The 27,794-nt window shown below is 35.3% G+C and overlaps 1 protein-coding gene across 2 annotated transcripts in view; it reads right to left on the bottom strand.

Moving 5' to 3' along the window:
* Window positions 1–27,794, bottom strand: part of KLHL1 (kelch like family member 1) — a gene marked incomplete at both ends in the record, with an annotated part of 249,665 nt that overhangs the window by 27,495 nt on the left and 194,376 nt on the right. For both annotated transcript variants that reach the window (XM_082486591.1, XM_082486592.1), the window contains 2 exons: window positions 941–1,103; window positions 21,768–21,992. In XM_082486591.1, coding sequence (XP_082342717.1) covers window positions 941–1,103; window positions 21,768–21,992 — 388 coding nt within the window. The remainder of the gene's footprint in view (window positions 1–940; window positions 1,104–21,767; window positions 21,993–27,794) is intronic.

The following is a 27,794-nucleotide window of genomic DNA, read 5'->3' as shown; positions in this document are numbered from 1 at the left end:
CTGAGACAGAGTCCTTGGGTTTCCTATAGAGTAGAGAAAAATAAGCACTTACAGATCACAATTCATGCTGTCCTAACATAAATGCCTAAGACAAGTAAGACAGATGATATCCTAAATGTACGTATTTCTTCCATTGACCATAAAGCGAGTTTAGGACGATTGGCTTACTTGTAGATGACTATACAAAAATATCTGAACTTAAGTGTGATGAATTCCTCCCCTACCTGTAAATTATTACAGTTCACACTATGTTCTTTTTAGCCACGTAGATAAAAGCAAGTACTTTAAAAGTGATAAGCAACAAGTAATACATAACATCACATTACTGTAAAAGGAGTTTTAATAAGTGCCACATTAACATTTTGAAAAATAGAAGTTATAAAAGAGAAACTTAAAATCTGAACACAATTAAAATTACAGGTTTAATGCAGTCTGACTGGTTTGAAAAGACTCAAATTTCTGTTTACTTCCTATGTGAATGTAGTTGCCTTCAGACAAAGAAGATTTCATGGTTCAATGTTTGGCTGAAGCAAAGTACAAAATGCATATAAAACAAATCTTATCACTGAGTACACAACTATATTAGATGGATAAACTCAGTTGGTTAACTAGAAATGACATAGACAGCATAAAAGTCAGATGAGTCAACTGACAATTTGTCCTGAATTGGTTTATATCATAGATACTGAAATTTCAGGTCTATATTTTTAAGCATTTGATATAAATAATAAACAAAAATAATATAGAAAATATATATGATTTACTTATTTCAAATAAATGTAAGAGCCATGAAATATAGGTGGGTATGCCCAACTGTGTCTGAATTTATTTTAAAAGACACCCTCTATTCCAATATGCTAAGAGTTATTTACCACTGTGTGTCACAGTTATTCATCACTCTAAGAAATGTGTTTCAACCATATAAAAATACCCTACTCACTTGCCATTTAATGCTGCTACTCCAACAGTGCTTCTGGCAATTGACATACTTGCCACAAATGTCCACTGCTGACTTTGAGGGTCCCACCTCTCAACTGTATTCAAATAACTCCAACCATCATGTCCTCCCACTGCATAAATAGGCCCTTCAAGCACTGTAACTCCTAAAATGGAGGAGAGAGTGAGAAAAGATAACAGTATGCTTCATCAATAGTAAAAAAAAAAAAAAAAAGTTTTCCAAAACACAGCAAGAAAATGAACTTGCATATTCAAATTGAAAATGGAAACATCTATTTGAGATTTGATTAATTAAGGATTAACAAACAGGAATAAAATGAATGCCACTCCACATGGCTCTATGAAAAATAGGTCTTGTCAAACAAACCTAATTTCATTCCTTGAGAAGATTATTTGCTTCATGGAATAACCTGTCAGTGATGTGATAGTCTTAGATTTCTGTATACTCTTTAACTTAGTACCTTACAACATTCTGATCATATATTAGCTCTTTAGAATATCAGTAAAGCACATGATAAATTATGGACTGAGTACCTGATAGATCTCAAATTATTGTCAAAATGAGGGGTATTTCACTGAATGGAATTGCTTCTACCGGGGTTCCACAGGGAAGGGAAAGAAGTCTGAAGTTTTCATAAGTTTTGGCAATTGTGTAGAAGAAAATATATATTTTCTCACTAGTGGGAAGCTTGGTGAACTCACACGGAGTCAAAAAAGATATTCAAAGGCTTGAGCAAATAACTTATAGTGAGAAACTTAAGCTGCTTCATCAATTTACCTTATCAAAAAAAGAAATAAGAGATTGGGTACCTTCACGGGTAAATAATGTTGGCTATATAAGGACTCTTTTATCTAGTGAAGTAAAAGTAAAACAAAATGTAAAGCATGGAAGTTGAAGTAAGAAAAAATTAAGTATTAAATGAATTTTTAACTATGAGGGTTTTTAATCACTCATTCAAAGGAACTGATGAATTCTCTAACTCACAGTATCTTCAGTTAAGCTTAGAAAGCCCTGGAAGATAAGTTATATCTAAGCACCATTCGTTACAATACAGTGAGCTCAGTAATTCTATTCTATGATCTCAAATAAGCATCATTCTGAAAATCTCAGGCTAAATCCAGTCCCATTCCTGTCAGTGTCTCTTATTTTTCCACTCCATTTCACATGATTTGAACTCATCAAAAAGTCGGAAAACAGTAGATCATTAAAGTTTCAGAGAATGTTTATTTTTTTCTTGCAGAAATGTCTATCTTTCATTTAAAACAATGAAAAGTTTCCACTTTCTGTGGAGAACTGTTTTGTCCTATTTCAGAAAATTCATTCATTCAAAGTTTAATTTGACATTAAAAACTATATTTATCAACGAGTTTGAACAAGTTTCATCTCAGTGTTCATGGAATATTCCTGCTCCTTTGATGTTGGTTTTGTTTTTTGTTTGTGTTCTTTTTTAAAACTTAAAAAAATAATTTAAAAACCCTATTAACCCTTACTGAAATTTTCTTTCTTATAAAGTCTGAGCCTCATCTTTTTCTGCAGAAGTTTCTGTGAACTCATTCTCTAGTTTCTTCTGTTATGAATACTCTTGCCTCTTGCGTATAAATGCTTTTTATTCAATCCCATGTTTCAGGTATAATTTTTTCCAGAATATTAAAGTGTATATTAAATTGAACTCATGATTCTTATAGCTCAATATCTTATCTCAGAATGCAACCAGTAGCACACATGTGGGAAGATCTGCCAGTGTTCAACTGTAGTTGTAGGGACATTTTGTTTTGTGGTTTTTTGGTTGTTTGATTTGTGTTTGGTTTTTTTTCCCCTAATATCTGATAGCTATAAATATTCTTAAATCCTGAACAAACAGGGTTACACTGTCAAAAACATATGTACTATAATTTGTTATAACAACACTGTACTCTTTAGCTTTTCATGTATAAACTCTTGACTTAATTCAAAGTTAAATAGAAAATCAAATTCTTGTTGGGGTAAAAAATTAATTGTATTCAAAGAAAGTATACATGTATGTATATTTCTGTCCACATGCATTCATAAATAATCAGTGTCTAGATAAACACACCAACCCTCTCTCACCTTCACACATAAGCAGAGTTGTACTATTATGCAGTGAATTTCACAGTGAAATTATGATGCATGTCAAAACACATCTCACTAGTTTTGAAATTTCCACCTTTTATTTGCTTGAATAGCTTATTTGCTCTTTCATTAGGACATAAAAAGTTGTCCTCAATTTACTCTTTTTATCTCATTCACTATTTCATATTTTTTGCCGTGTCCTTTCATATTTGAGTTTTATTCTCGTCCTTTTTCCTGCTGTAAATGAAGAATGAAGCCATCCTAATTATTTCAGTCACTTTTTGTAGAAAGTTTGTTTTCTTCTTAATCAAGATACTGCTCTTCCTGCATTTTCATAGGTTTTTAGCCTTTTTTTTTTTTTTTAACTACAACCAAAACTGATTAACTGACTGCATTAATGTAATGGATTTTCTTTCTGCATTTTCCGTTGTACTCTTTAACCAGGCTCTGTACAGAAAATAGTCTTCACTGACTTCTCTATAATGAGAACTTTACTGGGTTTATGTATGTAGAACCCTGAGATGCACATTCCTTAAGATTTTTTCCCCAATGTCTTTTACTTTGCATGTACCTCTTGCTGTTATGTTGTGAATTCAGCTGGCTTTTAAAGTTCATAAGAGTGTTCTCTGACTTGTCTGACCTTACTGAATAGCTTCTACATATTTTGCTATCATGATGTTCAATTTCATTTCCACGTAAATTAATTTTACATTGACACAGGGAAATGTTACAGTTAGAAAACTGCCAAAACAAAAACGTTGGTTTGGTGTGAGATTTATGTCATGCTCTTCTGCCAAAAGGTGTGAATTTAGTTACAGCTGTAGCAACAAAGAAATCTGGAAGTATATTTAGCTTGGACAGTTTTAAGGGATTCAATACAAGGTAGCCTGGTTCAGTTTGCCAGTTTGCATTGCTTCCATAATAGGAAAATTTACTGGCAAAGCTGTAGGAAAATTATCTTTCCATACGGGACAAAGACAGAAGGGCTTCTGTACAAAAGTAATTTTACATGCTGCTGATTATAGTACGTAGTAACTTGCCATGTGTTTACATATTCAAAGTCTCTTCTTTACAGAATACCAAATGCATTGACATCCTTACATTTGCTCCTTAAGAGCTGGTCCAGTTCTGGTCCACTGTTTTAAAATACTGGACAAATACATTCTGCAATATTGAACTTCATTCTGTTTTGGCATAGTTATAGCTATGTATGTGAGCGCAAATAATTGTTTTGGACTATGTAAATTCAATATATTAATGTTCAAAGTCCAGTCCTCTATTAAGTAAATAAAAAAACCCAAACAAAAAAAAAGTGCTGAATTCCATGAAAGTAGTGTTATGTCTATTTTGAGTATTTTGTTTCTCTTTTTTTAAAATTTTGCTTTGATATTTGCAGATATCTGGGAAGCATAAATGCAAAGTGGAACAGATTGAGAAACCTGTAGTGATAACTGTTAGTGAGTTCCTCTAATGGTACACCCATGAAAACTAATGGATGTAGATGTTGTACATGTAAAGAATGTAACTAATATGGAGGAACTTCAGAAAGTATTAACACCCCCCCCAACATTAAAAATATGGAAAACCTGCTGGAAATTCCATATGAGATGTAGGGTTTATCAAGATATTATTTCCACAAGGCAATCCAACCATAGTGCATAAAGAAAAGATGTATGACTAAGAGTCTAACTGTTAGAGGAATAATAAGATCTAATGACTGGAATTCATAACCTGTTAAAATAAGCTTAAGAATAATATGCTGTATTTTAACCAAAGATGGTAAGGATTTATTGAAATTATGAATTTAGGAATATGACAGTTTCTGTGTTACTTGAAGTTTTCATATCTGCACAGATACATTTTTTGACAGACATGCTCAAACTCCTTGAGATGGCATGTCCTCAAGGCAGAAATGATGGGGAGAAATTCTATGCCTCTCTTGCAGAAAGTCAATCTACATGATCACAGCAGTAACTTCAGGTCATAAAATCTGGGAGTCTATATAAATTTACTAAATTTAGGCATGGATATCACAGTCTTTTTGACTCTGGCATAAACTCTGTCTCTTTCAGTATTTGTTCTGCATGGAATTTGTCTTTTCTTCCCAGATTAACAACTCTGAAGGCTTGGCTAGACAAACCTGTCAAATTGATAATTGCAGGATGTCTACTGATGACAGGTTGAAATGACAGAAATGTAAGATTTAGCAAATAATTTAACATATTATGACATAGAGAGTGAGATGCTTTGTGGAAGAGACTTCTCTGTGGGAAAAGCAGCAAAGTCTCTATAGTGAACCCAACTGCATAATATTTTTTTCTTTCTTGTTGTTTAACAGTAAATCATAGAATCATAGAATAATTTGTGTTGGAAGGGACCTTTAAAGGTCATCTAGTCCAATCCCCACTACAATGAACAGGGACACCTTCACCTAGATCAGGTTGCTCAAAGCCCCTTCCAACCTGACCTTGAACATTTCAGGGATGGGGCATCTACCACCTCTCTGGGAAACCTGTTACAGCGTTTCATGATGCTCCTCATAAAAAATTTCTTCCTTATATCTAGTCTAAATCTGCCCTCTTTTAGTTTAAAACTATTACACCTTGTCCTATCACAACAGGCCCTGCTAAAAAGTCTGTCCCCAACTCTCTCAGCCTGTCCTCATAGGAGAGGTGCTTCAGCCCTCTGATCATTTTTCTGGCCCTTCTCTGGATCCACTCCAACAGGTCCATGACCTTCTTGTGTTGGGGACCCCAGAGCTGGATGCACTATGCCAGGTGGGGTCTCACAAGAGCAGAGTAGATGGGTAGAATCACCTCCCTTAAACCTCTGGCCATGCTTCATTTGAGGCAGCCCAGGATACTGTTGGCTTTCTGGGCTGCAAACTCACACTGTTGGTTCATTTATCCACCAGTGTCCCCAAGTCCTTCCCAGCAGGGCTGCTCTCAATCCCTTCATCCCCTAGCCTGCACTGATACTGGGGGTTGCCCTGACCCACGTGCAGGACCCTGCACTTGGCCTGTTGTACCTCATGAGGTTCACATGGGCCAACTTCTCGAGCTTGTCCAGGTCCCTCTGGATGTCATCCCATCCCTCAGGCATGCCAACTGCACCACTCAGCTTGGTATCCTCTGCAAATTTGCTGAGGGTGCCCTCAATCCCACTGTCTGTGTCATTAATTAAGAACAGCACTGGTCCCAATACAGACCCCTGAGGGACACCACTTGTTACCAAGCTTCATCTGGACATTGAGCCATTCACCGCTACCCTCTGGATGCAACCATCCAACCAATTCCTCATCCACCCACCAAACAGTCCACCCATCAAATTCCTGTCTCTCCAATTCAGAGAGAAGGATGTTGCAGGGAACTGTGTCAAAGGCCTTACATAATTCCAGATACACAACTTCCATAGTACTTCACTTGTCCACCAATGTAGTCACTCCACCATAGAAGACTACTATGTTGGTCAGGCAGGACTTGCCCTTGGAGGAGCCATGCTGGCTGTCTCAAATCACCTCCCTGTCCTCCATAGGCCTTAGCACAGCTTCTAGGAGGATCTGTTCCACGATCTTCCCAGGCACAGAGGTGAGGCTGACAGGGTGGTAGTTCCCAGGGTCCTCCTTTCTACCCTTTTTAAAAAGGGGTGCAATGTTTCCCTTTTTCCAGTCACCTGGGACTTCACTTGACTGCCATGACTTTTGAAATATCATGGAGAGTGGCTAAGCAACTACATCAGCCAACTCACTCGGGACCCTGGGACGCACCTCATCAGGTCCCATAGACTTCTGTATGTTCAGTTTCCTCAGGTGGTCACAAACCCGATCTTCCCTTACAGTGAGAAGGACCCTTCTCCCCCAGTCCCCGTCTTGCGATCCATCCAAAAATTGTACTTAAATCCCAGACATCTTTATATGAGTCAAATAATTAAATAAATAAATATGCACCTTGCAATACTGGTGAATCAAGTAAGTACACTTGATTAGAATTTGTAACATTCTGGGAGCAGCAAAAATCATGTTTTAAGTAAATTTTCCATTATTTTTTAGGATGCTTTTTTTGTGAATAGTTGCTTTTGATCATGCAAACTGTGATTAAACTATCTAAAAATATAGCCTTCTCAGGTCATTGTTACTGCAGAGCTGTTGCAGAGTTCGCTGAATGTATGCAGATTTTGATTATTAATGGGATAGGCATATACAAGTATAACTAGAACTTATGAAAGTAGAGTTGAGTGTTCAAGAAAAGTGTTACTTCCCTAATATATGCCTTCATTCCTTTAAACAACCAATAACTTACTTTATGAAGCATTCAGTAATAATAATTTAATGAAATAGCTTGAGGATTGGTCTAATCAGAAGAAATCGATAAAGGCTGTTACTTCTGTGATGCAGTGCCAATAAAAAGCTTTCATTCCCTCTTCACTATTAAACTGATATTCAATATTTGTTAATAACAATGTTTATTATTGTTAATAACAATGATTCATATATCGGTTTAGAGGTGGAAAAAATCACTTAATACATATTTGAGACATATATGTCTGTGTGACAGAAAAGACAGCCAAAGAACAAGCTCAAAGCAAAAACCCAAGGCAAATATAAGCAAATTCCCATCAATCAGTAACTCATTTTTATAGAAATGTTGGGGTTTTTTTCTCTTCTCTTTTCTAGGTACTCATACTATCTAGTTTCTTTTTTTGTTGGTTTTTTTTTTTTTTTTTTAATAATTTTTAAAAATATTATGAAAACATTCACACCTGTATTGAAAAGTGGAGACATGGCAGGTTAGATTTGAAAAATATAAAAATTTGTATTCTTTGTAAGTCATGCTATGAAGCATCATTGGTTTCTTCAACTATGTTTTACTCTGAGGACTAGATATTGTCTTATAGGACATAACAGTCTTCTTGACTTTCACACATTCTTAATGTGAAGTTGATTATGCTGATTCTGTTTCACTGTTGATTTCTCCTAAAGGGAAGAATGCCCAGAAAGAGACCAGCTATGACATTCATCCTTTTGCCTGGCACCATGGTGACAGGAAATAGGAGAAATACTGAATGTAATCCCTTAATACATTCAGCTTTATGGTTAAGAACGTAAAATATTAGTCAGTTGTTACATTTTGAGAGACTGGACTAACTAGACCAATTTTCCTTTCTCCTACATGCAGCAGCAGCTTGTTTACTATCAACCACTTTCAGTTTACTTTTCAATACAAATATCATATGGGAATACTAAAATGATACCAATTTAGTCTTAAAAAGGAGTGTGTTGAAAATGGAAAGACCATTAAAGGCTGCTGAAAGAAACCTGTATTTTCTTTCTAAATCTCTCTGCTTGTTCTGTTACCGCCGTCATCCTCTCCAGTCCTTTTATTCCACCTCTCTTCTATCATCTTTCTCTCACCCATATTAGCTAAGGGATTTTTCTACACATTTTTTGGATAATGACACATTACTTGACAAGATCCAAAATTCATTCAGGGAGAATGGAAATGCAGTACTGAATAAATCAACATCTAACCTTTGTTTAAATTGATGGATCAGTTTTGATTTAAAATGATTAAATGAGATCAACAAGCCCCACAAATTTTACAAATTCAACTTCACAAATTTAATGAGACATATAGTTTTGGGTTTGTGTTTAATGCTTTATAGTAAATATACAAAACTGCAAATTATAAATAAATACACTTTAAAAACTGCTAAATAAGATGAGCCTTTTTAATCTAAGTATAGAACTGCTTAAATAAAACCATAACAGTGAAACGAAGCAATGTAGAAATGAAAATCCTTATACCACTAATGACTTTCATTTAAGAAAACAAATTGTTTCATTGCATCATCAGCAACTGACTGTAGATTCAATAGTATACTTAGAAATGGAATAGTTATTTAAGCATGAGTTACAACCACTAAAGATTTATAAAATGTGCGTCCCGGTTTGAGGTAAAACAGAACCAATTAGCATATTGTGCGGAAACTGTTCGCTCTCAGAGTGATAAGACCTAAGTTTATAGCTGATGCCAAGGAACGGTATGCAGAGAGGCTCTTGCTGATACTTATTCCTATAACAACCAAGGTCAGCTCACTTTGTTATTTGCCCCGTTGGAGGGTCAGCAGCAGCAAAGTGTAGAGGAGTCGCACCTGTCGGGAGGAATGGACAAGACAGGTGGCCCAAAACTGACCAACAGGGTATTCCATCCCATCTGCATCATTCTCAATATAAAAACTGAGGGGTCAAAGGGTCAGCCCTCTTTTCCTTCAATGGCCTGTGTCCAAGGAGGACTCTGTCTGTTCATCTGCCTTTGTGTCTGTTCATCTGCCTTTAATCCCTATCCGTGCATTCCTGAATCTAGATCCAAAACCCAGCTCCTGTCTGTCACTGAGTCCAGTCTGGGACTTTCCCTGTGCCTGTCAGTGACATGACGGTGATCCTGGAAGCTTGATCAGGTTTTGTATATAGTTCATTATTTTCTTTTTATTATTTTATCATTAATATTTCATTACAGTAATTTAGTTCCTTCTAAACTTCTAAGTCTCTTTTTCTCTCTCCCCTGTCTGTTTGGAGACAGAGGTGGCGGAGTCTGTTGTTTCACCTCAGTGGCCAGTCTGGCCCAAACCATGATAATGTGCTAACTAATTGTCTTCATCAAACAATGGCTGAATTTATTTAAATACAGTGTTAAAACTGACAAAAAAAAAAAAAAAACAAAAAACAAAAAACTCGGCAATGTTCTGTGCATTATTGTCATCTGATCTTGTGTCAGAATAAAAGAAAACTGATTGAAACCTGAAAAACAAGTTGTTCAATGGGCTGTAATTCTGTTTCTATTGTCCTATTGTAGTTTCAGACTCCCAGAATCACTTACAGTAGATCTGTCATGGCGTGGTTGAGGTTGGCAGGCATCTCTGGAGATTGTCTCAGCAATCCCACTGCTCAAAGCAAGGTCACCTAGAGCCAGTTGCCTAGGACCAGATCCAGATTGCTTTTAAATAACACCTAGGATAGAGATTCCACAGCCTCTCTGGGAAATCTGTGCCAGTGTATCAACCTCACAGTAAAACACTTGGTTTTCATGAAATCATAGAATGGTTTAGGTTGGAAGGGACCTTAAAGATCATCTAGTTCCAACCCTCCTGCCATGGGCAGGGACACCTCCAACTAGACCACATTGCTCAAAACCCTATTGAGCTTGGCCTTGAACACTTCCAGGGATGGGACCTCCACAGCTTCCCTGGGAAACTTGTTCCAGTGTCTCACCACCCTCATAGTGATTTTTTTTTCCCTAATATCTATTCTAAATCCACCCTCTTTCAGTTTGAAGCCATTCCCCCTCATCCTATCACTACTTGCCTTTGTAAAAAGTCCCTTCCCCAGAAATTTCCCATAAGATCTGCCTGGAGTCTTCCCTTCTCCAGGCTGAACAACACCAACTCTCTCAGCCTGACCTCATAGGAGAGGTGCTCTAGCCCTCGGATCATCTTTGTGGCCCTCCTCTAGATCTGCTCCAATAGGTCCCTGTCCATCTTATGTTGCAGGCCCCAGAGCTGGATGCAGTACTCCAGGTGGGGTCTCACGAGAGTGGAGTAGAGGAGTAGAATCACCTCCCTTGACCTTCTGGCCATGCTTCTTTTGATGCAGCCCAGGATACGGTTGGTCTTCTGGGCTGCGATCGCACATTGCTGGCTCATGTTGAGCTTCTCGTCATTTAGATGGTATTTCCTGTATTTCAGTCTGTATTTCACTCGATACCATTGGCGACACCTTGGTTCCATTTACTTTACTCCCTCCTACTAGGTATTTATACACATTGAGCCTCCTAAGACTTCTCTACTTCAGGCTAAATAGTCCCAGCTCTCTCAGACTCTCCTCATGTGTGAGGCCTCCAGTCCCTTAATCTTCTTTGTGGCCCTTCGCTGGACTCACGCAAGTAAGTCATTGTGTCGTGGGCTTGTACTGAAGAACCCAGAACTCTACACAGTACTCCAGCCAGGTGTGTCTCACCAGGGCTGAGCGGCGGGGAAGATCATCTCCCTCATCCTGCTGGCAACACTCTATCTAATGCAACACAGGATACTCTTGGCCAGCTTTGCTGCAAGCATACAGTACTGGCTCTTGTCCACCAGGACCCTGAGGACCTTTTCTACAAATTGCTTTCCTGCCAACCAGCCCCCAGCCTGTACTGGTGTATGAGGTAAATCTTCCCCAGTTGCAGGACATGCAATTTTCCTTTGTTGAACCTCATGAGATTTCCATCAGCTCATTTTCCAGCCTGTTGAGGTTTCTCTGATGGCAGCATAACCATCAACCACTCTTTACTGGTTGGTTTTGTCATATGCTAACTTGCTGAGAGTACGCTCTGAGATGCACTGAGAGCACATCCAGGTCATTAATGAAATTAAACATTATCAATGAATGCATTGGCCCCTGGGAAACATCACTAGTAGCTTCCAGCTGGACTTTGTGCTTCTGATTACAACCCTCTGACCCTGGCAAATAAGTTAGTCAGGTTGGTCAGGAATTATTTATTTTTCATGAATTCATGTTCACTATTCCCTGTCTACTTCCTGTCCTTAGTATGGACTGAAACTGGTACCAGTGTTATTTGCTCCATCACCTTATCAGGGATCATGGTAAGGCTGACTGGCCTGTATCCTCATTTATATCACACATATGGATCAAAAGGTAGTCTCAAAGGTGTTGCTTTCAGCCTCCCCATCACACAGAATGGAGTGCGGTACATCTCACCTCTGTATCAAAACCTGTACTGAAGTTACTCAACAGTTAAGGATAACCACAAATGGCAATACTGCAATCGAAATCTTCAGGGATACATTCTACTAAGATCACAAAGCAAAATATTTTCCAGTAAAATTGATGAAAAGGCTATTCTCTTTTCTGAATGTTCCAGGTCATTTGTTTTAATAGGAAAAAAAAAAAATCATTTTAAGCAGACTGTGTTGAAATGTCAGAGTTCCAATCTTATTAGCACACCGTAGAATTCCTCCTCCTTAAAGAGCAAAGGTACTGAACTCAATACACATTTTATTTTTTCTAAATGGTGCAGCCAATTTCTGCATCGTCTCCTGAGGTAAGATTTTTCATCTTTTTTTAGTCAAGATACTGACCAGTGTGTTAGAAGGTCAGAGTCCATCTTGACTTCATGAAATGGGCTCTCATGTTCACTATAAGTGTCCTACACTAAAGTGACATCAGAGTACATAATTTTGTTTTCTGTGTTCTGTGCCCAATAGACAATAAACATCCATCTAGATTTACACTCAGAATGCAGATAATGTTTTTATTAAAATACATTATATAGAATGGGCTATTCCTGTTCCTAAATGAGAAAATAACAATTTCCAGCTAACATGAAGTCTTATTGTCATTAAGCAAAATCCACACACAAGAATAATATTGTCACCTCTTTCAGGAGTGTTTGCTAAAAGAAGAGAAAGGGCACAAGGCCTCACAGCTTTTATTCCTGCATATCATCTATCTTCAACAATTTGACAAAACTGGTTTAAGGCACAAAAAAGAAGAATGAATCCTCTTGGACTTAACGTTCCACGATAGTAGTCCTCTGTTGTTTGCTGAGAAAAGCAATCATACGTGCAGAAAGGGAGGCTGGCACTGAGGGACAAACTTATCCTATCCATCTTTTGCCGAATTACCTTCATTTTCATGACATTCTGAACAGTTTGCTTTGCTAGTTTGAATACAGTTACTGGACAGCTGAGATTAGAAAGCCAACTATAAGGATTTCTCTTAGGGAAGGAAACAACAATTTTGCTTAAGAGGAGATATGTTTTCAGTAATATATTGAGCTGTTAGGTGCAGTAAGTACAAAGAAATCTTAATATTTCCCTGAAAATGATGAAAACCTTAATAACGTGATATTTGCTATATATTCAGTCATGCAGAAGTCAGTACCTATTAAACTTTATTTCCTGTATTAAAGATGCTTTGGTGGGAATTTGTATAATTTTGATTAAAAACTGTCCCAGCTAAATTGTGTGTCAACATATTGCTGTTCATTAGTACAATCTGAAATTGGCAGATTCCTGAACTAAAAAAAAAATAATTTGAAAACACTAAAATAAATTTTGCAGTCAAATTGTACACACAGGCAAAAAAGAAAGAAAGAAAGAAAGAAAAAAGTACAAGAAAGAAGGATAATAAGTTGCAGTACCATGTTAGCTACCTGGAAAATAATTCTCCTAAGGACTTAGACTTGGAGATTTATGAAAGCAAATAGTGTTATTTTTTAGCTAAATGAGATCTAAAAATGAATATTTTCTAGTGTGCAATGGCAGGCATTTTCCTTTTCATTGCCTTCATAAGGCTATGTAGCAAAAAACCTATTATGTCTAATTAGGTGCTGAGATCTGTACAGTTTCAATTATTTATACTTGGAGATTGGAATGGGATTTTTAAATTACTTTTCTGTGATGTTGCAAAATAATGGAACACTGTCTATCATATTTCTAACTCTACCTTTCCTTATCTGCATGATAGACCTAATTTCATACAGTGAAATTTTTAAAAATGTCAGTTTTTATAACATAACAGGAAATATAGTTTAATACTGACACTTTTAGATACAAAATGGCAAAGAAAAAAATTATCTGTGGTGTTAGCTGTACTGTAGTCTCTGCGTTTTGATATTTGTAGAGACAGAATTTTAACTGGGAAGGATAAACTTGTATCCAACAACTAATTTTTAAAAAAAGGAAATTACCATTTAAGAAGAGGACAGACATATGCTGTATCATGACATTGACAGTGAGGAGATAAATAAACCAATGACTTGATATCCAAGTATTAAACTTGACTAAGTAACACCCAGACTTTACTCCACCATTTTAAACTCTGCATTTATTTAGTTTCCAGGTAGCTGCAAATTTCTAACAACCTCCTTTCTCACCGACATCCACAGAAGCATACTTTGACAATTCTGTATTATTTGTAACTAATGTTGCTGCTTTTCCTTACTCTGTTCTTGCCCTCTTAAATAAAGTCTTAAACCACTTTTCTTCCATACTACAATGCAAAGAAAAAGTAATGATGGTAGAGTCTAGTTTGTTTTAAATTATGCATCAATTAATTAAATCTGGTATTTAATTTTCACAACCATAGTCTTAACTGGGTGTGATATACCAGTATAGTTCTTTGGATGCTGCATATAGAACTGCCACAGGCCAAGCTGGGAATTTAGCATGTGATAAATTGGAGAATTGGACCTGACCTGCCTTCCTTAGTGAATATTCAGTGACACATTGTTTATTCACAGGCAGGTATCAAGGCTGATTAAAAGAATTATAAAAATACCCCTGCCCTCTTGGGCCAGAAGATATTATACTGACATGTTAATATAATGCAAATTTATAGAAGTAAAGATCTGCCTTCCATCTCTTTATTTACATGCAGTTTTGTAGATGAGACACCAGATTCTCAGCTCTGTCACACTATTATCCTGAGGACCTGACTTAGAAATTATTGTAAGTGTTGCCATTATGACTTGTAGCTCTTTAGTGAATTGGGTCATGGTCCACTACTTACTAAGAGGGCAAAATACAATGACAAGGTACTTAATAATTCAGGAAAAATTACCCCTGTAATGCTCCCGATGATTAGGAGAAAAATACAGAGCAAAAGTCTAATACACATGCAAATCAATATTGCAGAGAAAATACTTTAAAAGTCTCAGGTCTTCTGTCAACAGACTGTGAAAGCTAGAGTGACATATTTCCCCTGAGATTTCAACATTAAAAAATAACAATAATTTAACTACATAGTGGTACATGGTACTAGTCAATATTACATAAAGGAAAGATTCTCAAGCTAATCTCTAAACAGCTGCTCCTGAAAGGGTAAACAATACAACTATGTCAGAGCACTGCTAAGTCTGTTGAGGAACTATTTCACTTTAATGTTTAAGTGGTTATAGATTTGGGGGTTTTGTTTGGTGTTTTTGTTTTTGTTTATTTTTTATTTTGTTTTAGTTTTTTTGTTTGTTTTGGTTTATGTTTGGTTTTGGTTGTTTTTATTTTTAGTCTGTGGCTGTGCACAGATATCGCTACAGAGGGAGAACACACATCTCTGGCATAGTGCTGCCTTGTGAGATGCTGATGTACCCAGAAAGATGTGCCATTGCAGAAAAGCAAGACATTTCCAACAAGATCTTGACTCAAAGAACCTTTACAGGACACATGACATAAGTCTTTCTCCTTGAGCTGTTCTGTTTTCCATTCCAGTCACACTTAAATTAATACTAGTGAATAATCTTTTGTACAAGAATGTAAATGAAGGGACAGATTAAAGGTGGAAAGTGTGGTGTTTTTTTTTTTTTTTTTTTTGGCCAACACTGAAGCTTTTATTCTAGTCATATTTGATAGAAAACAGTTGTATCCATCTGAAGCTGACTTTTAATATGTTGGTATTAAGAAAAATGCTAGGCAGAGAGTACAAATCCGCACTGCAAGACCAATGTAATGACCGAATCTACCAATGAAGTCTTATCTTGACAGCACTTCATCCAGCACTAAGTGCAATGATTTCTCTGTAAGATTTTTAGCTGTATGCTGTTATGTCCCAATTAATACTTAAGGCTGAATAAAGAGCCACATAGGGCCAGGAATAGGCTGTTTCTATATGTTCCTACATAACTGCAATTGACAAATTATACCTTTATTTAAAAAAAAAAAAAAAGTTCTCAATCTAGTTTCTTAGAAGTGGATTACTTATTGGAAAACAACACTTGGTAATTCTTTTGCAAAATCTTTTCTTTTTTTTTCTTTTGGGCATACCTAAACAATTGCAACATAGGACTATACTGGACTGGCTGAGAATATTCTGCCTCATTTGGCTAAGGAGGAGTTATTTATGAATGTTTTCTTCTGTGTTTCAAAGAGAAATCAAAACATTCAACCAAGATTCTGCAACTACATTGGTGCATTTGATCCGTTCATCCACATCATTATAGGCAAAAATAACATTTTAAGCAAGAAGTGTAAAATGACATTTGAAAGTCAATGGCATTTACGACCAAATTTGAGCTATGGGAAACTGTCATTGCTTTGAGTCTGTTTCTGTACAAATTCAGATTCTTAGTTCCTGTATAACTGATTAAAGCTAGCTCGAGCTATTAGATTTAATTTTTCATCTAAATGGAAAAAAGTAATTTAAGCTATGGTAACCAAATCATATTTCTAAGGCTCTAGATTGAAATGTCCTTATAAAGAAAGGATTTAGGCTCTTCTGCCTATCTAAATGGAAGAAGACTGTCCAAGTCTGATCACTTTTCTGCCGATTTCCTTTGTAGATTAAAAAAAAAAATATCGATACAAACATTCTGCTTCAAAAAACTTCTAAACCAAAAGATTTATAGCTTTATTTTCAGACTTCTACTTAGCTTCAACGGAATATAACTGATGTAATTCAATACTTTGCTGAACAATAGTAGCCAGTTCTGTAAGTGAGCAGTCCTCTGTTGTGCAAAGCTTATCTGCATCTGAACTGTGAATATGACATGTGCGTCCTTGTTTATGTTTATCCTTTAATTTTTGACCTTTTACCCTAACATATATTAGATTAAGATGACATCCATCATTAAGTCATTTATTTTTCTCAGTTGCCATAAAGGGAGTTTACTCAGATGCAGACACCTACATTTGGTTAAAATAATATCACCCACGTTGCTTTTTAAAGTTGAGGATGTATTTAACATCTATATTACTTCTCAATTTTTGGGGGAAATTTTTTATTTTCAGAAATGATATCGAGATTTTAAAAACATAAAAATTAGAAGTTAAAGGATTATATTAAGTCCTAGAAAACACGCCAGCTCTAACTTAAACTTTCTTAACAATTCACTTATCTTTATTATTTGTTGTGTTCTTGTCATTTGGTGAAGTGAGTGAACTGTGGTTGCTAGCAATAATATTACCTAATATTCAGTCAAAAAGTAGTGCACAAACAGCAACAGATTCACTCTAACCTAATGAGAAGTTCACAAACATGTTGTAAATTGCGAAAAGGTCTATCAATTAGACAATAGCAGCATAATCACACTTATATGGCAAACATTACTGAAATGACTACAGCAATGAACTGTGGAGCCTGGTCAAGACGTTCTTTGTTAATTACACAAGAAGTACCTTCCAATGTAGAAGGGCTTTAATGTATTAATTCAGTGATATATATAAAATAGAACATAAAAAAAAATTAAAACTAGCTTTTAATATTTTTTTTCCTTTCAGTAGTAAAAATCATAGTAATAGATTTATAATTAACTTCCAGTATGGATAAAACTGATGTAGGCTTTTTTATTAAAAAAAAAAGGGAGAGAGAGAGATTAAGGAAGGAGATTTTCTGTTTGCAAAGTCTTCTCAATAATCCTCGTTGTACCTTAAGAGTACTGCTTAAGAGGAACTGCTCCCAAGCCACAATTTTTTTAATCCTAAACATGTTTTTTTTTCTTTTTTTTTTTTTTCATGGAAACAGGAATAATTGTTCTCTTCAGTTATACGTACTCCTACTTAGAGGGATGAAACCTACCCTAAATTCTTAATTCTCTAAAATCGTAGACAGAGTTTGTAAACATGCCTTAAGCTATCACATAGGTTAAAAATATTTCATAAAGAATAATTACTTTTTGAAAATCTAAAAATTCCTTGGAAAGCATGTCCTTAATTTTAAATCATTGAAACAGACAACAATGAAATACTTTTAAAGATAGTTAAGATATTTTCTAAATTATCATTTAATGATTTAAAAATGTATAGGCTTAGATTGATTAAGGTTTTTATATTTACACATGTATTTTCCTTCTGAGATTTACCATGTAGTAAGAATAAAATCAAAGCCAAGATGAATTAATTAAGTGGGAAATAATTTTTTTTTTTATATATATTTTGCATCAATGAAAACAGAAAGTTAAATTTACATCAATTTGCACTTCAGTCCTGATTTTCTTTATTAGTAGTCAGAATATTTTTCTGTAGACCCATCTGTAAGTAGGGGTCATTACACACTGGCAATAAGGATCATGCATTTCTTCTGGTGAATGAGCTTTTTAAGCAGTTTCTGATACAGAAAACTACGTTCCCATGACATCTTGATTTAACATGCTTTATCTCATCTCAGACAGATATGGACAGTGATTAAAATAAAGTTAGAAAAGGTGAGAATACTCCTAACAGTTAATAAGGACTCAAATTAATATAGAATAAGCATTATATCAATGAAAATGAAAGATTCAGTAAAATTATCTACTACCAACTATTTTTTTTTTACCAACTGATTTTTTTTCTATTAACAATAGGTTTTCATCTGAAGGACTTTAAATGGCATAAATTGACCAGGTTTGAACAACCTGGTCTAGTGGAAGGTGTCCCTGCCCGTAGCAGGGGGGGTGGAACTAGATGATCTTTAAAGTACCTTCCAACCTAAACCATCCTATGATTCTATGATAAATAATGAAAAGATCTTGATATTTTTCACTATCATTTCATTGGCAGTGATTTCATGACACAACTGTCATTTGCGAGTCCGCACGTGAAACTTACAGTTATTTCTGTGGGATATAGAAAATCACTAGAAATAATCATTTGAGTGAAATGATGAAAATTAGGCCTAGCATTTCTAGAACTTTTTCAGAATGAATAGAAAATTATTTTCTTTAAAGTTCAAGAAAGCTTAAAAAATTGTCTTTGAATAGGCAGAATTTAATTATTGTTATTAGATAATTCAATGTGGTTGAGACAAAGGAAAATAACCTTCCTTTCCCTCAAAAAACCCCAACAAACCAACCAACCAAAAATATCTTCCTGGGTAAGCAATTCACTTTATTAAACTTTATATAGCATTTATTATTCTTAAAACTCATAAGACATTTAGTTGCATTTATATTCTCTGAAAATTTTAATATGTATAGTCCTTTTAAAGAATCACAATAGTTCAAGTCCTTTTATGAAGCAATTCTGTACCCACTTTTTCTGTTTCTGTTTCTTTGCTGAATTTATAATCCACAACCTGATTTACATTTTTTCCTTCCTTCTTCTTTCAGTCTCTTTCTACCTTCTCTATATGGGTCCTGATTTGGTCTTTCTGTTTCTCAGGTTTCACCTTCCCCATATTTCATTTGTGCTTTCCACTGCCTTTCTGGCTTCTCATTACTCTTTTTTATTCCATACTGGTTTATGGCCTACTTGACAAGGATATTAGAATCACTGTTAGTTGAAATAATAGTTTTGGATCCCATAGTCTACCTTTTCTTTTAGCATCACTTATTCCAGACACTACCGCTACCATAGCTTCCACTCATTTTTCATTGAAAGCACTGAAACTGCCTAACATATGACTTCTTACACTCTGTACTTTCACTACAATACTCGTCAGTTTTCATTTTTTCATTTCTCATTTCTACTTATATCGAATTCTACACACACAGTTCTATTGAAGTTTATATGAAGAAAGAATAAAGTGAATTGTATTGCCCAGTTGTGACTTTAGTTACAGTGAGGCACATCTGATTTTATTTGCTGATGTCAGCAAGAAGACATCAGTATAAAGGATGGGTGCCTATTTCTAATCTAATTCAAACAGCTCTAGCATTATCACTACATAGATATAAAATAACACATATTTTAGAAAACAAATGAGAAGTTTACTTACAGCAGATTAATTTCTCATTACAAGGGGCATTTACTGAAATAAAATTAGTATAATAACAAAATAATAGTAACTAAAATAACATTAAAATAATATAAATAAAATAATTTTTATGGAAAAAATATTCAAAAGAAAAAAACAAATTATATTAGCTAAGCTTCTCAGGAAATGATATATCATGACTCTTACACAATTCCAAGTAAAGAAAAATAGCACACCTCTACTGCTTCCCAACAACTGCATTTAATCATTTTCATCATCACCGATAAAAACCCAGTTTATACTTCTTTCCTCATTTTACTTGTTGTTTACAAAAAGCCCCAATTTCTGCAATATAAAATTTCCAAAGTGATTCCACACAAAACCAAAAAAAAAACCTCCAGTGGTCAAATCCCTTTTTTCTCCTGTAGAAAATATACCAGTTTTTCTCCAGTCATAACCTCAACGTTTCTGAACAGCTCCGCTTAAACTATAAAGGTAGTTTTTAAATCTATTGACCAAAAGCATCTGTAGAATTATCAATCCAAAATGATACATTTTTTTTTTAAGTGATCGCAAATGATTTTCAATCATAGCTTCATCTCTTTTGTCACTGGGAAAAGTTTGTTCTCTATCAAGCATTCCCTAATGTTTTAATAATACTCTCCTGTGTTGTAGCTGAAGTTGTTGCATTTTTACCACCCTTGGGAACTGCATTGAAACTAATAACAGATTCTGTAAAATTCTGGAACACTGGTAAAAAAGATACTACATGTATTTCTGCAGCATTATAATTAAATTTAAACTTAGGAAACAATTTTAAATCACAGAGCTATTTAGTGTTATGATGCCATTTGACATATATTCCCATCACTACTTTTTATTGTAAGACATGTTTAATAGCAAAAATGCATTATGCCAGACACTGTACAAATGCGAATTAAGATATCTGTCAAACGGTGGTGATGGGGGGGGAACCAACCTTCTTTTTGTGAGATATTAATACAGTAGTACATCAAGCGACTTGCTGCTGATTGTAACTCAGGGAAAGAGATATAATAACCCTGCATGTCTTTTCCATTTCTATTTTTCATGACGTTGTAATGATTCTATCACACCACGTGATTTTAGCAGAACAGATAATGAACAGTTCAGTTTTCTATACCTTATACAAGTTATATTCTGGTGGGTATGTCCTATAGTTTCTAAATTCCTTCCTTTAAGTGAGGAAATCTCGTAACTCTACAATTAAGAATAAAAAAAAGATATTTTTGAAACATTACAAAATTATTTATGTTGTTGAATAAATTGAAGCTTTTTTCCTACTGTACATATATGATATACATAATAAAAAGATTACTTTTTTTTTTTCTAAGGAAACAATATTTTTTTCTAAGGAAACTATATTTTTGCTTAATTTAAAAAATAATAAACTCCCCTTCCTCCCCCAAATGTATATTTCTTTGAGTAGAGAACAGGGATACAATGTCACTTGATTAATGCTGACAGTAATATGGATAATACTATTAACAAAACAAAACAAAACTAAACAAAAAACAACTTATCTGAAAACACCCTATAGGAAAATATGCTCTCAGTCATGATGAAACTATTGCTACAAATACTTTGTAAAGTCCATCAGCCCATCACTGACTGTGCTTATCGCCTTTCTTTCCTATCTTACTGGGTAAATAAAAACACATAATGCCTTGATTAAAAATAACTAATACCTTGATTGTTTGATAAAGATGTCCTTTTTCAAAATCAGTGCATACAAACCAGAATTTTCTCACTAGCCTTTATAGTTTCAGGGTTTCTTTCCCTGTTTCTCTGCCTTTTCTTTGCTGTTCTTTTTTGGTGTTATTTTTTCTTTTTCTCTGTATTATTTTGGTAAATAATAAAAACATATATATTCTTCATGATCTAACAAGAACGATGCAATCAGTTATTGCTACTGTTTAGAATGCTATGATAGCTTGAAAGTAGTGAGTTTTCTATTACAAATTACATATCTGAAAAATGTGGTGTCTTTTTAAAACATTTTTTTTTTTTCCTTACCTAAGCCATGCCTATGTGTTGACATTGGTGGTAACACAGTCCAAGCCTTGGTCTTTGGATTGTAACATTCAACAGTGTTTAATGTCTTTAAACCGTCCCGGCCTCCAATGACAAACAGCTTGTCATCAATAACAGCAACACCAAACTGAAGCCTCCTGCCATTCATCACTCCAGCCTGGATCCATATATTTGTTCTGAGATCATACTTTTCAATAGTTGTAGCACCTGATGAGACATAATAATAGAATAATGTATAAAAAATGTATACAAAATGTATACAAAAATCTTTTTTTTTTTTCTTTTTTTCTTCCTAAAAGTGTCAAAACTTCAATACTATTTTCTGATTGCTTCCAACATTTTCACAAATATTTTCTGTTTCTTTAGATAAAGTAGTCCCTGGAATATGTGTGTGTACATATACATCTACACATATTATTTTTTTTCCCTCCCCAATAAAAAGTGAAAAGAAAACCTAAATGGCCCCTATAGAATCAAAGTATCGCAACTCTGAATCACAGTATGCTCTAACTTTACGATCTTTTTTTACAGCTCAGTGGCATAACCAACATGACTAATCTCGTTACACTTGATTTCAATCTTCCATAAAGTGTAAAAAAAGCTTGTGAAATTACATGGTATTTTCATCAAAGATTAGAAATTGTATTTTAATTTGGGTTCATATTTTCTTTCTTATTTTCGGTACCCTTGTGTAGTTTTTTTTTTCAAACACATTTCTGCTGGAAGTACAGAATGTTGCAGTTACAATCTCAAAAAAATATTTAAAGAATGTTTCCACAGACAGTCAAAAACATCTTCTGAACTTAGTAATTTCATTTATTTTCACAGATGAACCCAAAAGCTATAAAGAGCATTATGTATAAAATAACTTACCAGTTAATCATGAAAAAGTCATTAAGAAGCCTCTGCTATTAAAAGTACCTTGTATGTAACATACAAAGATGAAATACAAAATGAAGAGTTCATTAACAAAAACAAAGTGCATTGGGTTTGCATGGCAAGGTTTTGGCAGCAGGGTGGCTACAGGGGTGGCTTCTGTGAGAAGCTGCTAGAAGTTTCCCCTACGACCAATAGAACTGCTGGCCAAAGCTGAGCCAATCGGCAACGGTGATAGCACCTCTGTGATAACATATTTAAGAAGGGGAAGAAAAACCTGCTGGGAAAACAGCAGCCAGGAGAGAGGAGTGAGAATATGTGAGAGAAACAACTATCCAGACACTAAGGCCAGTGAAGAAGGAGGGGGAGGAGGTGCTCCAGGAGGCAGAGCAGAGATTCCCCTGCAACCCATGGTGAAGACCATGGTGAGGCAGGCTGTCCCCCTGCAGCCCATGGAAGTTAATGGTGAAGAAGATATGCACCTGCAGCCTGTGGAGGACTGCATGCTGGACCAGGTGGATGCGCCTGAAGGAGGCTGTGATCCCATGGGAAGCCTACACTGGAGCAGGCTCGTGGCAGGACTTGTGACCCCATGGGGGACTCACACTGGAGCAGTCTGTTCCTGAAGGACTACATGTCACAGAAGGGACCCAAGCTGGAGCAGTTCATGCAGAACTGCAGCACCTGGCAAGGACTCACGTTGGAGAAGTTTGTGAAGGACTGCCTCCTGTGGGAAGGACCACAGACTGGAGCAGGGGAAGATTGTGAGGAGTCCTCCCCCTGAGGAGAAAGGTGTTGTAGAAACAATGTGTGATGAACTGATCGCAGCCACCATTCCCTATCCCCCTGTGCTGCCGGTGAGGAAGAGGTAAAGAATTTGGGACTGAAATTGAGCCTGGGAAGAAGGGAGGGGCGAGAGGAAGGTATTTTAAGATTTAGTTTTTTAAGATTTATCGTTCTACTCTGATTTGATTTGTAATAAATTACTTTTCTCAAGTTGGATCTGTTTTGCTCGTGACAGTAACTGGTGAGTGATCTCTCCCCACCCTTACCTCACCCACCAGCCTTTTGTTACATTTTCTCTCCCCTGTCCAACTGAGGAGGGGAGTGATAAAGCAGCTTTGGTGGGCACCTGGTGTCCAGCCAGGGTCAACCCACCACACAGAGTGATAAAGGAAGTATAATTAACTGAGCTACATTCCAGAAACTGAAAGAGTAATGCATCCCATAAATTGTAACATGAGTGTAGGAAAGGTTAATTTAAGGCAAAAGCAGAAATATTTAAATGACAGATGAGTTTAAACTAATCCTTAAGATAGACACTTGAGAATTCATCTGAAATGTAACCAATGTTTTAATTTTACATACACATAACAGTGCTTCATTTCTGAAGTTTAAATATCCCTACAGAAAGAATCAACATAATTATTAAGCCTTACCAACTAACTATTTGGAATATAATAAAAGGGTAGAATTCCATGGGAAATATTTCTTTTTGAATTCATTCATTCTTTGGAAAAAAGCAATGACCCAAGTGGAAACAAACATCATGAAAGCAATACTTTTGTTAATTGAACTAAAAAAGATATAATTTAAATTCAATTTGTATCTAAGTGTAGCAGAGCAGCAATAATATACAATTCAACTGGATATATTAAATCCCCTGCTAGTTCTATGAAGCCATAAGATATATGAAGCAATTTTTGCATTCGATTGAGAGACATATTTATTTATCTTTTTGCCTCTAATTTAAAATTGAGAACTGTGTAAATGCATTAATCTTTAGGTTAGAAAGAACAAAATGACAGATTATTTGATACAGTTGTTTGGTGGTGCTGTAGAACATATAATAATGACGTATGTTAATAAAGTTATGTTATAATGCTTGAAATTTTTTACATGTGGAATCTATTAATGTTAAAAGCTATAACTATAACATACTGTTCTATAATGCTGTCTACTTCCATGGTAAAGAGTACAGTTTAAAAGTTTTGTCATTCTGATTTCAGAAAATCTTAGTAACATAACAAATACAGTCTTTGAATTATGCTCAGCTATATATTTTCTAATATTGGCGAAGTCTGAGTTTGCCACAATGTTTTATGAAGTGACATATTGAGCATCTAATACAGCAGTTCCTGGAGTGCCTGAATTCTGTTTATCCAGTAAAGGTGCCTTGCTAATATAATAATAATAATAACAACAACAAGAAGAATACAAAGTGGAACAGGTACTGGTCCTATAAAATGGTCTTTAGTATTTGGAACATGAATGTAATGCATTCTAGACTGCAACACAGACAAGAACAGAAGACCTCTCAAGTTATCATAGTCCCTAGAGGAAACCATTGATGAAGAAGATATGGTTGAATCAGCTAAAATATTACAGATATCTTGTCAATGGGCAGAAAAAGTATACTATTAGTCTTTTTTTGGCTGAATTCTGCTTCGTGAACCCCAGTCAGTTCAGTTCCCAGCACTGGAATGTCCACAGACTCTCCGTGGATGCAAAGATCTCATGAAGAAGAATGTGGAAGTGATGTCTTTTAAATTTTATTTGATGACAGTCTTCCTACAGGAAGAGCTCTAGGCCTAGAATTTGTCATCAGAAATCATTAGTCACTAAAGGCTTTTTTAGTACATGTCATTACTGCATTCAGGCCAGCTGCATCACTTCATACCAGTCTTTTGTTCTCTAGACTTCTTTCAAAAAACACTGGGCCAAGTTAAAAATCTCATTCCTTGACTTTAGTGACTCTCAACATGGCTGATCAGCCTGCAACTTATAAAGTGAGTAAAACTTACCAGAAGATCTCAACCAATCCACCAGCTGCAGCTGTTTTTTATTGTTAGACACAACAAAGTCTAACCAGAAAATAGCTGTGTAGAAAACATCTACAGTCTCTCCCCTGTCCCTGCAGTAAATAGTGAAGCAGCTGTGACCTCTGCTTATAGCTCCAACCACAAAATGAAGCAATATCTGCTATTCTGTTAACACATCAGTCCTGCCATGGAGTATTTTTAGTATACAGCTGGATATGGGCCTATCTAAATAAACAAACAAAAACCAAAACAAACTAAAAAAAAAAAATTAAAAGTGGTGCCATGTCCTCACCATGAAGATGGTCAAGCAAATTGAACATTTCATCCATAAAGGCTGGACAATCTTCATCCTTGAAGGTTTTCAAGACCTAAATGGATATGGCCTGATCTCATAGCTGAACCTGCTTTGAGAAGGTTGGACTGTAGACCTCCTGAGGTCCCTTCCAACCTGAATTATCCTGTGACTTTGTGATTGCACGATCTGGGATGGAGATTGTGGCCATCAGTTTCTTTTCCTAGGCACGATTAACTTGCAGTAAGAGAAAGCCTCATACGTGATGGCATTTTAAGTTTGTGAAATGAAACACTTTGTAAATAAAAGACCATTGCAATCCTCTACATCTTCCACTATGTCATATATTTCTTTGAATTTTTTATTTATATAAACAACTATATGTCAAAAATATACATACCAATGAAATAAAACCTTAACAATTTCTTGCCAACTTTCACTCTCAACAGAAGTACATGAAGTCCTCTGTTCAGCTTGAAAAGAGGAAAATTTACCCCACACATCAGACATTAGTACTGCTTCTAACGTGCTTTCTCAAAATTAATAGGTTTTAAGAACACAAAAACATAGCTTTAATGATTGTTAAGCAATTCCTAATTTAAGTCATGGGATTACCTTTGGTTTAATGACACACAGATCACTGTTTCTGATTTGTCATGTGAAAAAAAACCAACAACCCCCAAAATTGTAATTAAAGAAAAAAAAAACCTGCCCTAGTGCTGTTCTGTTCTAAATTGTTTTGACTGCAATGGCTCTGCAGAAGTAATATTTAAACTGGAAAAATCTTTCAATAAGAAGGTGGTAGAATCAATGAAATTATCATCAAGAGAGATTTTAGGATATCTTTAATTGGAGATTATTGAGAACAAATATGTTTCAGTCATACTAAACTCAATCCTACAACATGGGGGACGTGAACACATGAATTTAGATTCCTCTTACAGCTCTACAGCCCATGAATCCTTAAATTTACTCTAGATGGAGGCAATGAGAATTATATTAATGTTGTTTGCGCTTTAAGCATACTTCCTTTTATAATGTTTAGACCATTCCTCATTCCCATACAAACAGATGAGTACCGGAGCAGCTTAGATTAAAAAAAAGAACAACCTTCTACCTTTCCTAGGAAGAAAGCTGGGCCATTATTTCTGACAAAGCAATAGATTCTTTTCTTTAGTTCAACTGATTTTATCTTGAAAGTTAAAGGATTTTCTGCACTGAGGAAAAATCCTGATTAAGTCCAAGAGGATTTTACTAGACAAATCAGTTTAGCTACTTAAGTGTCAGGTCTTTTGGGTATATAAAATCAAGAATATATTGGCATATTGATTTTTCATCCATCATATATTTCATGGTTTGCATATACTTCAGAAAGAATTATTACGTTGCCAAAAGTTAATGTCACAAAAATCCTAAGAACTAATTTACTTGCTCCGAAAAAGAATAAAAGCAGAAGCTCTAAAGTATCACTTTGAGAACTTATAGATCTTGTCTGCTAAGTGATTGACAGTGGGACAGTCAGAACAACAGGCAGGATCTGTCTATGAAAATCTTACTTCAAAGACTGTCAAATATTGGAGTCTTTATATTAATTTTTTTTCATAATAAATATTTAAAGATGCTAATACAGAGAAATAAATAATGCATAGCCTCTTTCAAAAAAGTGCACAGATTCAACACAATGCTTAAATCACCTCTTCTAGCTATAGCTCTTTGTTTAGGTATATTCTCTACTTTATTGTTGTTTTCCTGAAACCTATTGATTGTATCTTCTTCTGCATCGTTGTTGATGGGCATGTCATTAATTTCATTACCACCAAGGGCATTGCTTCATCTTGATAACAGCTTTGAGCTAGTTTTGCTGAATGCTCTTGTTACTGAGTAAAGACTGTTTTAAAAATGTCTGTTTTCCTAATTTTTAAGTGTCTAAATTCAGATGGGCAGTAGTGTCATTCTCAGTTTCTCTCACAGCCTTTTCTGCTGATCCTGTAATGACCTCAAAGACTTGTCTTACGGTAA

The sequence above is a fragment of the Vanellus vanellus genome (genome assembly GCF_965231255.1).
Source record: "Vanellus vanellus genome assembly, chromosome: 1".
Classification (NCBI taxonomy): domain Eukaryota; kingdom Metazoa; phylum Chordata; class Aves; order Charadriiformes; family Charadriidae; genus Vanellus; species Vanellus vanellus.
The sequence above is the reverse complement of the archived record's forward strand: the minus strand, read 5'-3'. Positions and strand labels throughout refer to the sequence as shown.